We start from the raw sequence: 12559 nt of genomic DNA, 5'->3' as shown, positions 1-12559 counted from the left end.
TATATATATATATATATATTATTAATATTATTATATATATATAAACGTGTGTGTTTATGTATGTGTGCCATTAGTGGCAACACTCCATTCTCTACTTCCTCCTTCCATGGTTTAGAATACCCTCGTTAATCCATCTCACTCCTGGTGCCTCCTTTCAAGGTATACTGATAACAGTTTAGACTGTTCCTCAGTGTCCGGGTTTCTCCTTTCCAGTGCTACTCAACTGTCCACTGCTGACCGTTGAACACTGCCTGAAAATCTTTATCCTCAATGGTGTAAGCAGCAGTCTTGCCCACTGGGCTCTGCCCCCTCTCTCATTGCAGACTCACAGTGCATGTTGCCCTAGCACCGCCAAATGAAACCATGTCTCTACTGACACCAACGCCACCACGGTGGTTGATCACGTCCATGCTCATCACCACATCAAAACCCAACCCTACCACATGGTTGATCACAATTGCCTGCAGCCTCAGTGTTGTGTCCCACACTGCCCTCTCCACTTCGCTGCTTTTCTTACATCTAATTTCACTGCTGTCAGCAGCCCTAACACTACTTGTCCCCTTCCACTTTTTTGTCACCCTTGGGGGTCATGAGAGATGTACAGCTCATATCCATGGGGATATGAATGCTTTTTCTACAATCAGAACTTCGACTATGAGCAGTGACTGCATGAGAGCCACTATTTGCTTGCAGGGGAAGTTTGAGAGGCAGCAACTTCCCCGTTGCCTTTTCTCTGTCTGCCAGCACTAGTAGCAAATGGATTTGGCCTTTGTCTCTGCACAGTTCCTTGCCATGTGTTGTCCCTGGCACTTCAAACACCAGCCCATAAATGGTTGCTGTCACTCTGCGGCAGATTTACTCTCCTCATTTTTCATCAATCGTCACATGACATCATGGACTTCTATGACTGTCATTGCCACTGCATTCTGCCCAGTGTTTTGTGTCAACAAGCAGGGTTGAGTGACAAGTTCACTCATCACCAATTTCTTGCTGCCTGGCAGTTGTTGCAGCTGCATCGATATGTCACCAGGGAAACTATTTACAAAAGCCAGCTGTGCCACCTCTTCTAGTCCCTCTCTGGTAAAACCAGAAAGCATGGCCAGTCTCTGAACCTCCACAGCATACACGTTCACCTGTTCCCCTGTTCACCTGACCTCTGACCTTTCCTGGCTTGGCAAATGCAGCATATGATCCTTCCGTAAAGGCTTCCTTTACATGCTGCTCAGTCTTCTCTGTATCCAGTTGGTCCATTTTATCCAGTTCAAGGTGCAGCGCTGAAGTGTTTCCCTCCAGATACTGAGTCATGAGACCTGCTACCTCTTCAATGCTTTGCAGTCTGGCTATGACCTTGATCTTACAAATCCAGGCGATCACATATCCCTCACTACAGAAAGGTCTGATGGCATTGCTGCTGATCCTTATTTTCACTGCCATCTCATGGAAGGGGACAACAACAACAAAGAAAAAAATATATATATTTATATGTATATACGAATGCTGAAATAGCTTGTAGTATAAGGGAACTGTAATGTAAGGAACAAAATAAGGTTTACCTACTTCCAGAGCCGGATTTATAGGGGGCTGAAGAGGGCAATTGCCCCAGGCATCCACAGATATAGAGCCTTTCTACTATGAAGGGTACATAGTACTCAATATAGGGAAACCCCACCTCTCTACAATCTTGCATGCAGAGTCTCTCTTTCAATAAACAAGCATATCGTAAAAATATAATGGATCCTCTTTTTTGATAAATAACCAGTTTTAACTACATCAGTGACTTCAATTCATTCTCAAGCAGCCACAATTCCCATGAGAATTACTTAGTTCCTTTTGGGACATTGACAGAAAACAATAAAACACTCTAAAAAATGTGTGTGTATGCATGCACACGCATGAGAGAGAGTATGGATGTATATAAAAATAGATAATGAGATTGATTGAAAGAAGTTTTATATTGTCTCTAATTCAGATTCCTTTTTTCAATGCATAACTGAACACAGTGACCTTAGATTGACCACTGGCTATTAAAAACACACACACATATACACACAAAGATATATACACACATACATTGCCATTGTAAACTTCATTATTTCACTGAGGCATTGAAAACTGGTCTTATTTTATGAAAGAGCAAGTAAGTAATATGTTCCAAAATTTAAATTTTGAATTTAGTTTTAATTATAGAATTATTTCTCTCAACAGCTCAAAGCATTTTTTTTTCAGCTTTAGAGTTATTGCTTTTGTGTTCACATGTTTTCATTAAACTGAAGCTTTTTCTTTCTTTCTTTTTTCACTATTTTTTGTTATTTTGTCAAATACTTAAAATAACTACCAGGAAGTGAGGCTGAATTGGTAACTGGGGCAAAATGAGTTATTACCAATTTCTTGTTGTGTATCAAGAAGAGAACCAGGTGGAATTCTACTTTAAGTACTCCATATAACACCTCATAACTTTTTCTAGTTTTTCGAATTTTTAGGAAATTTTTGCGAATTTGTATTCTAGACATGAGAATTCATATGACTGAAAAAACAAAAAAAAATGTTTTTCGTGGTCTGATTTAAGGACTATTTAGCACATCTCATGACCACCTGATACCCTCCTTGTTTCTTTGTCACTCTGATGTATTGATGTTTTTTAATATATTTCTTCCCATAAACACATTTAGTGAGATTGAAGTCAAAATTTGGGACCGTCTGTAATAAAAAAAAAAAAATTTGAAAAATTCAAAAATGATTTGTCATAGTTGTATGAATCCTTGAGTGTTCTGAAAAGTTATGAGTGGGATATATGGGGTGCTTAAACCATAATTCTGCAGAGGGCCACTCCAGCAGATCATGAAGAAGCTATAGAGAATATTTTATGCTGAGTTTTTTTATTTAGTCAAGTTTCGTTAATTTCATATTATGCCATTTTCCCATGATTCCCTTTCATTTGACCTAGATATTGATGTGTATGAGTCTTTTTCAAATGTAATTCTGGAGAATTGAAGGGGCAAATTTAGCTTATCTTTTCTTACTCATTTTGACCCATCTAAATTTGTATTTTATATACTCAAAGAGAATGGAGGTAATTTTCTGAAATAGTGTTCTGAATATGTTATCATGTTTTTAATGCATTTAGAAACGGTCATTTGCTTAGCTGATGTAATTTTTCTTAGATACTGAACATTTATATAAACACTTTTTTCTCAAATTCAAAAATGCAGTAAGTGTTACTCATTGTGCCCCACCACACCTTCCTGGAATCAGGAAAAACAGACTTACGGAATATTATTTATTATTACAGCTGGGTTATTTATTATTATAGCAACAAAGTCTACCTGTCACACTTCTCAGTTTATCATCACTGCTTGAAGGTCCTGGATATATTCAAGGCCAGTGTCTGCAATCAAGTTGTCAATGTGTGACATTGTTTTCCTCTGCTTATATCACCATGAAGAGGGTTCCACAAGACTAATTTGGATGCTCCCATCTTAGGATGGTGCATGCCATGATCAGATAGTTATAGTCGTCTTTGTGGTGATCTTGCTAACCTTCAGCAGGTTTCCATAAAGGCAATTCATTTGTCATATGTTGCTGCCATTTCACATTTAGAACCGTTTGTAGCATCCTTGTGTAGCATCCATTTAGCCCATTTGATGATTTCTTTGTCAGTGTCCATATTTCATTGCCATATAATAGCACTGATTCAACAGCTGCAATGAACAGCTTTATGTTGATTTGGGCAGTTTGGTGTTCCAGACTTTCTTTAGTTCGTGACAGACTGTTCACACTTGTATCTTCCTAATCTTCATGTCTGCTTCCAGACTGCACACCCAACCACCTAGGTACTTGAAGTCTTCTGCAACATTCAATTTGGAACTGCTCAGAACAACCAGCTCAGTATCACTTGATTGGTTGAAAGACATGTATTCCGTTTTCTTGACATTTGTGTGCAGTCCTACCTTCATAGCTGATTCTTCTACTCTGCTGAACAGCTGTTGAACTTGATCTATCAGATATAAGTGATCTGTTAGATAAGAATGCTGTATCATCTGTGAAGTCCAGGCTGATGGTTACTGCTGGCACTCTCCATGATCATTGTTGGTGTATGATGAAACCAAGGTCTTCGTCACTGTTGTCTATTGGATTATACATTGCATAATCCAATACAATTGCTAACAGATATAGTGCAAGTATATCTCCTTGTAGCATCCCAGCTAGTATTTGAAAGAATTCAGAGTGCCAAAAATTGACTGAAAGAGGGAAAAGCTGTTGGCCCTGATGAAATTCCCCCTGAAGTTATCAAGAGGTGTAATCTGGATGAAATAATATTGGATTTTGCGAATAAGTTCTTGCAGAACCATGGAAGTCCAGATCAGTGGTTTGAGATTAACTTGATACCAATCTCAAAGTCAGGAAACCTCAGCAATGAAATCGATTAGAGAAGAATTACATTGTCTGATATCTCGCTCAAAGTCATCAACCGAATGATCTTCAACAAGATTCAACAGGTGCTAAGACCAAATCAAAATGGATTTAGACCAGGGTGAGCCACAACATTCCAAATCTTAACCCTGAGGCATATCATAGGAGTTAAATCAAGACTACTACCTGCCATTATAACCTTTCTTGGACTTCAGCAACAGGTTTGACAACACCCATCATTACAAAATATTGAAGACATTTCAAGCATATGGCATTCCAGAAGAACTAGTTCTTGCTACTGCAAAGACCTACAAGAAGACCAGAACTTGTATGTTGTCATCTGATGGAGAAACGGAATTCTTTTAGAATAGCTGTGGAATTTTGAAAATTTTGCCAGGATTTTCTCTTTTTTTCATGCATTGCAAAACAACGAAAGGAAGCTATTTTAAAACAAAAGTTTTAAAAATCTATGTCTTTTCAATGTTTGTCTCTCCCCTCACACAAACACACTCATCATACCTTTGGAGCAGTAACCACTAAAATGATATAATATTTTTCTTTTTTGTAATTTTTTGTCATTTGATTGTATTCTACATTCTGAAACATTTGTAATTCGTGCTAAAGAAAAAAAGTTTTACCTCTTCTTCCCTCCTTCATTGTACTTTTCACAATGAAGAAAAAGTCAAATACTGCAAGTGGATGTGTTAGAAAAAAATTTGAACTCTGAAAAGTGTATCTATAAAGCAACATTTTCAGTTGTTTATTTAAACTTTTTCTGTTACATGTGATAGATGGGCTTTGAGATATAAATTTGCTAATTTTCCAAAATTTTAATTCTTGTGCATGAGGGGTCTCACCAAATTTGAAGTGTCCTGGGCCCCCTATGGCTTAAATTCTGTCCTACCTACCTCTCAGTGTCAATTGTCCAGCTGGGTTAAATCTGAGATGTGTCCTACCCATCTGACCTACTGCTAGAACCTATTGCTAATGCCTTTTCTAGCTTGTATGTCTACATGCAATCATCCACTATAGCTGCCCAGGGTGAAAGAGGCCCATGCTAGTCCTACTTCCCTCACTTCCTTGCTCCTTCTTCCTCTTCTGGTAGGGCCCCTCTGCTATTGATGTCATTTGCTGTTTCCTTCTGATTCACCTCATCCCAGTCCCCCATAACTTAGCGGTTAGGCATAAGAGACTGATAAAATAAGTTCTAGGCTTTAAAAAAATAAAATGAGTACTAAGATAGATTTATTCAACTAAAAATTCTTGAAGTCGGTGTCCCAGCATGGCCACAGTCTAATGACTGAAACAAGTAAAAGATGAAAGATTTTGTGAATAGTGGTGTCATTGGTTATAAATTTCCCAAATGGGTTTCTCACTGATTTACTGCAATATCCATAATAAGAATGCTAAGTGAGTGCCCATATACTTGGATTGGAATAAATACCACAAACTATATTTGATGCACTGGTTTATTTATTTTCTCGCCTGTGTGTATATATATCTTTCACACACACACACACACGCACGTGTGATAAGTATCTGCACAGTTTCTTTTTACTTAAATTTTACACATAAATTTTGGTCAATCTGACTCTGTACTAGACTGAACCTAGAATCACTTAGTTGCGAAGTGAACTTCTTAACCACACAGCCATATTCCTGCCTTGAGTTAAACTATGCATTCCAGACAATTCTCACACTGTATATTTTGTATTATGTGTCATGCATTAAAGATATCATTTCTCTTTGTTTTACAGACTCTTCATCCAACAAGGATCATATTCAATATAGCCATGCAAGTGCAAATGCCTATGCTGCTAAAACATTGCCTCCTTATATTCAAGAAGAACTTAATAAGGTCTCTTGGGCTGACTTCATTTATTTTCAGTTTCCCTTATATTGGTACGCAATGCCTGCAATATTGAAAGGATGGTTTGAAAAGGTATTGATCAGTGGTTTTGCTTATGATCAAAGACAAGGAAAACTTTTGGATAATGGTTTACTCAAGGTAATTCTTCAGTCCTTTAAATATATCATTTTAATTTTTATACTGTTCTCTGGAACTTGATTGTGGCCATGTTGAGCATTTCCATCCCGATTATTGTTAATATTATTAACCTCAATGAGGTGGTGATCTGGCAGAATCATTAGCACATTAGATGAAATGCTTAGTGGTATTTTGCTCGTCACTTTGATCTGAGTTCAAATTCCACTGAGGTCGATTTTTGCCTTTCATCCTTTTGGGGTCAATAAATTAAGTATCAGTTGAGTACTGGGTTCAATGCAATTGATTATCCCCCTCCCAAAAATTTCAGGCCTTGTGCCTATAGAAAAAAGAATATTGTTGACCTCAAGGTGATGAGCTGGCACACCAGGCAAAATGCATAGCAACATTTTGTCCATCCTTACATTCTGAGTTCAAATCCCACTGAGGTCAACTTTGCCTTTCATCCCTTTCGGGGTTGCTCCCCTGAACTTGCTGACCTTGTGCCAAAATTTGAAACCAATATTGTTGACCTCAAGGTAGTGAGCTGGCAGAATTGTTAGTACACTGGACAAAATGGTTAGTAGTATTTCTTCTAGCTTTATGTTCCAAGTTTAAATGCTACCAAGCCTGACTATGCCTTTCATCCTCAGTAAGATAAGTAACATTTGAGTACTGGGGGTCAATGTAATTGGCTAGCCCTTCCCACCAAAAACATTTCAGGCCTTGTGCTGGTGGTGGGGACAAACACAAGCACAAAGACACACGCACACAATATATATATATAATATATGTAGGTATGGGCGTGGCTGTGTGGTAAGAAGCTTGTGGTGAGCTGGCAGAAATGTTAGCACGCTGGGCGAAATGCTTAGCGGTATTTCGTCTGCTGCTACATTCTCAGTTCAAATTCCGCCGAGGTCGACTTTGCCTTTCATCCTTTTGGGGTCGATAAATTAAGTACCAGTTGCGCACTGGGGTCGATGTAATCGACTTAATCCCTTTATCTGTCCTTGTTTGTCCCCTCTATGTTTAGTCCCTTGTGGGCAATAAAGAAATAAGAAGCTTGCTTCCCAACCACATGGTTCCAGGTCTAGTTCCACTGAGTGGCACCTTAGGCAAGTGTCTTCCACTATAGCCTTGGGGTGACCAAAGCCTTATGCATGAATTTGGTAGATGGAAACTGAAAGAAGCTCATTGTATGTATGTGTGTGTGTCTTTGTGTCTGTGTTTGTCCCCCCACCACCATTTGACAACCAGTGTTGTGTTTATATCCCCATAACTTAGCAGGTTGGTAAAGAGACCAACAGAATAAGTACCAGGCTTTAAAAAGAATGTGCTGGAGTTGATTCACTCAACTAAAAATTCTTCAAGGTTGTGCTCCAGCATGGCCTTGTTCTAATGACTGAAACAAGTAAAAAGTAAAAGGTATATTATCGACCTCAATAGGATGCAAATCAAAGACCGGTGTAGGCTATACGATGTCAGTTTGTAAAAGAAGATAACCAAATACTACATTCTAATCATCGACCTGCATCTGTTGCACCTATTTTATTGTTGTGCATTATTGCACTTATTAAACATACACTATGTAGTCTACCAGTTATATCAGTGGCTCTCAACCGGGGTCCAAGTGATCCTTAGGGGCCCATATAAGATTTTCTTGTTAAAAATTATGTGTAATAAATCAGTTATATTTCTACAATTTACCAAATATTTTAATTATATTTTTAATACAATTCCTAATAATATTTCATTATATAAATGTAACAGGATTTTTAAACCCTTTAACATTTAAACTGATCAAATCCAGCCAATATATTCTACTTGTTTTATGCTCAGACTAGCTAGATATGCTAACCCTACTATATCATTCTAAATCTCAAAGCTACAAAATAATGCATGATTAATTAAAAACAATGCGAATGAATAAGAATTACTTCTGATTGAGAAATATGAATGCTAAAGGGTTAAACAACAAATGACTATGAGGATCCTAGATCACCTGGATTGACCAGGTTGTCTGGTGCCGAGTCAGTTCCGCTGGCCACAGCATTTGCTTCATTCCCCTTTTGCTCTCGTCATTCTCTATCTGAGGATCCATTTAAGTAAAATAGGAATCAAAGGGATCCATAGGCAAAAAAATGGAATATCACATGACTGAATGTTTCTTTTCCTTTCATTTTCAGGGTAAACGCACAATGCTGTCATTTACCACAGGGTCTTCTGAACCGATGTTTGCACCAAATGGATTCAATGGAGATATCAATGTAGCTCTGTGGCCAACACAAGTAAATATCACACTCTTTGTCCAGCCTAGCTTCTCTTTCTGAATCTGCTTGTCTATCTGTTTATCTCTGTCTTTATCTTTCTGACTGTGGAGGCGCAATGGCCCAGTGGTTAGGGCAGTGGACTTGCGGTCGTAGGATCGCGGTTTTGATTCCCAAACCGGGCATTGTGAGTGTATATTGAGTGAAAACACCTAAAGCTCCACGAGGCTCCGGCAGGGGGTGGTGGCGAACCCTGCTGTACTCTTTCACCACAACTTTCTCTCACTCTATCTTCCTGTTTCTGTTGTACCTGTATTTCAAAGGGCCAGCCTTGTCGCATTCTGTGTCACGCTGAATCTCCCCCGAGAACTACGTTAAGGGTGCACGTGTCTGTGGAGTGCTCAGCCACTTGCACGTTAATTTCATGAGCAGGCTGTTCCATTGATCGGATCAACTGGAACCCTCATCGTCGTAACCGACGGAGTGCGAACCATATCTTTCTGACTATTTTAAGATTTCACCTAGACATGGTAATACTAATTAACCTGGAGCTAGAATTCAATATATATATGCTTTAGAATAAAATGTTAGTCAAGCACAGAGCATAATATGAAGTTAAATAAATGACAAGGGAACATGAATTACATAATCAACTTCATTAGCTTGCAGCTGTTTCTGTCATAAGATGCAGTGCACTCAAAGCTGAGTGTTTGTGCATCACTCTGGTATGATGTGCAAATTTATTTGGGAAAGAATTTAAGCACACAGTAAAGATCACTTTTGAAATGTGCTCTGTGTCTTATAGTAGAAACAGCTGTGAGCTAATTAAGCTTTTTACCTAATTTCTGTTCTCTTGACATTTATTTAATTTTCTGTCATACTTTTTCTAACTATATTTCTGACATTTTATCTGTCAGTCTGTTTTTCTCCCTCTCTTTCCGATTTCTTTTGTATTCATACAGTTTGTGTTCCCATGTCCTTCTCTTTTTCTATCCATAAATACTCACACACACACACACCTGTCTGTCTATCTAAACTATTTATCTAATCCATCCATCTATCTATCTATCTATCTATCTATCTATCAATTTATCCTTCCACCCACACATATCTAGATAGATATATACACACACATATAAATAGATATATACACATACATATATCTATATAAACACACATATAAATAGATATATAAACACACATATAAATAAATATATACACACACATATATCTAGATAGTTAGATATATGCACACACATACATCTAGACAGATAGATATATGCACACACATATATCTAGATAGATAGATAGATATATGCACACGGATACACATCTAGATAGATAGATAGATAAATTCGATGACTGGCACCCATGCCAGTGGAGCGCTAACAGCACCATCTGAGCGGGATCACTGCCAGAGCAGCAGTCTCGCTTCCGTGCCGGTGACACGTAAAAAGCACCATTTGAGCGTGATCATTTCCAGCTTCACCTTACTGGCACTGGTGCTGGTGGCATGTGAACAAAACATTGGACTGACTACTGTGCAGGTGGCACATAAAAAAACACCATTTGAGCATGGCCATTGCCAGTACCGCTGGACTGGCCCTCGTGCCGGTGGCATGTAAAAAGCACCCACTACACTCTCAGAGTGGTTGGCATTAGGAAGGGCATCCAGCTGTAGAAACTCTGCCAGATCAGATTGGGGTCTGGTGTAGACATCTGGTTTGCCAGTCCCCAGTCAAATCGTCCAATCCATGCTAGCATGGAAAGCGGATGTTAAATGATGATGATGATGATGATATATCTAGATAGATAGGTATATGCACACATATATATCTAGATAGAGAGATATATGCACACAAACATATTTAGATATATATTAGGTTGTCTTACATGAAATGTCGCATGGAAACATTAAAATTGTTTTTTAAGTTTTAGAATATTTATTTATTTAATCAAAATATGATCCTTGTCTATTTATGACCTTCATCCAACGAGGCATATATTCCATCTTCAAAGAATTTGTCATCTTTTACACATAAATTGTTTGAATGCTTTAATTACCTCTTCTTTATTCAAGAATGTCTTATTGCCTATAGCAAGCTCAAAGTGTTTAAAAATGTGATAATCAGCAAGAGAGATATCAGGAGAATAAGGAAGATGTGCCAAGATTTCATACTTCAGGCTTTGCAACTTGTGGACTGTAGCTTGAGAAGTGTGAGTCTGTGCATTATCATGAAGCTAAGCTGGGCCATCTCTATTCACTAATCTGGATTGCTTCTTTTTTAATTTTTCATTCATTCAATCAATTTCCTGACAATAGGATGTTGCTGTTACAGTTTTTCCTTGTTGCAAAAATGAATAATGACTAACCCACTTTGTTGACCACCATATAGTGACCATCAACTTTTTAGGGTGCAATGATGGTTTTGCATAGTGTTTTGGTGACTCTCCTGCATCTAACCTCTGTCCTGCCCTCTTGCTGTTATCAGAGAGTATATATTTGTCATCACATGTAATGAGTCGACACAAAAATGGTTCTCTTTCCAACCGAGAAATCAACATGGAACACACTGTAAGGTGTCTGTTTCTTTGAATCTCATTAAGTTGATGGGGAACAAACTTATCCATCTTTTTGACTTTTCCAATTTTCTTCAAGTGTCAAGAAGCAGTTGCAGGAGACATCTGGAGGTCTGATCCGATTTTTCGGACTGTTCCTCTTGGATTTCGTTTAATCAAAGCATTCAGTTCATCATGCCAAATAACTGATTTCAGTCTCCCTCTTGGGTCATCTTTAAGGCTTTCATTTCCTGAATGAAATCTTTGGAACCACGTCTGAACAGTTCTAATGTCAACAGAATCATTACCAAAAGCCTGCTTGATGCTTCGTAGAGCTTCAGTGGCAGAGTTACCCAACTTGTATTCATACAAGAAAATCACTCAGTATTGTTCAGTTGTCAACATTGTTATAAGAGCTGTGGGTAGCAATTTTGAATAATAGTATTGTCTAGAAAGAAAAAGAGTTAAAAGTAAACACAAGCATATGCATAGAAACTCATTAAAAATCCATTTATAGATAACTCATAAGAAACCCATTTAAAAATATGATATTTCATGTGAGACAACCTAATATATACACACATATATATTTAGATATATCTATACACACATATCCCTTTGTTTTTAAACCTGTATTTCCTTCGCTTCTGATGTCTCTCAGCATTGCCTACTCTCTCTGTTGCTTGTCTCATATCTCTCTCTCTATCTTAGCATTAAACTGCTTTCACTCAAACCTAAGAATGGCTATGTCTACATGTGTGTGTATGTGTGGGGTAAAAAACCCCTCCTTTCATTAATATCTATTCTTTTAATTATTCTATTCTAGTATAGTCTTTACTTTTGTGGCCTGGATGTCTTAAAGCCCTTCATGGTCAATGGTGCTCATTCTATGAATGAAGAGAAACTGGCTGGGATCAAGAAAGCATTGCAGGAAAAGCTGTCTAAAATACAAGAGGAGAAACCAATGGAATTCATATCTATGATGGAATTCTCTTTCCCTCCTGGTCAACTGTCAGAAAGTTATATGAAGAAAATGTCTGCAGTGGACACTGCACCCACTATTGGCCATCATCTTGGCAAGAAGTTTCCATGCTTAAAATGATTGAACAAACTTACTTATATGGCAAATGAATAAACAAATGAAATATTACCTTTGGATTCATATTCTATTTTTCCTCCTCTTCCTCCACTACCACCATCACCACCTAGATCATCACTACCATCATCGTCGTCATCACCATTATCATCGTCACCATCATTATCATCATCACTACAATCATCATCATTTAGATCAGTGTTTCTCAACCTTTTTTGGCAACCATCCCCCTTAGAACATGTG

The 12559-nt window shown here is 38.0% G+C and overlaps 1 protein-coding gene across 3 annotated transcripts in view; it reads left to right on the top strand.

Annotated features, from left to right (window-relative positions):
- LOC106878090 (ribosyldihydronicotinamide dehydrogenase [quinone]) overlaps positions 1–12370 on the top strand; it is a 39351-nt gene extending 26981 nt beyond the window's left edge. For all 3 annotated transcript variants that reach the window (XM_014927190.2, XM_014927193.2, XM_014927192.2), the window contains exons 3-5: positions 6168–6418; positions 8581–8682; positions 12047–12370. In XM_014927190.2, coding sequence (XP_014782676.1) covers positions 6168–6418; positions 8581–8682; positions 12047–12322 — 629 coding nt within the window. In that variant the 3' untranslated portion in view covers positions 12323–12370. The remainder of the gene's footprint in view (positions 1–6167; positions 6419–8580; positions 8683–12046) is intronic.
- The last annotated feature ends 189 nt before the right edge of the window (positions 12371–12559 follow it).

The sequence above is a fragment of the Octopus bimaculoides genome, chromosome 7 (assembly GCF_001194135.2).
Source record: "Octopus bimaculoides isolate UCB-OBI-ISO-001 chromosome 7, ASM119413v2, whole genome shotgun sequence".
NCBI lineage: Eukaryota > Metazoa > Mollusca > Cephalopoda > Octopoda > Octopodidae > Octopus > Octopus bimaculoides.
The sequence above is the reverse complement of the archived record's forward strand: the minus strand, read 5'-3'. Positions and strand labels throughout refer to the sequence as shown.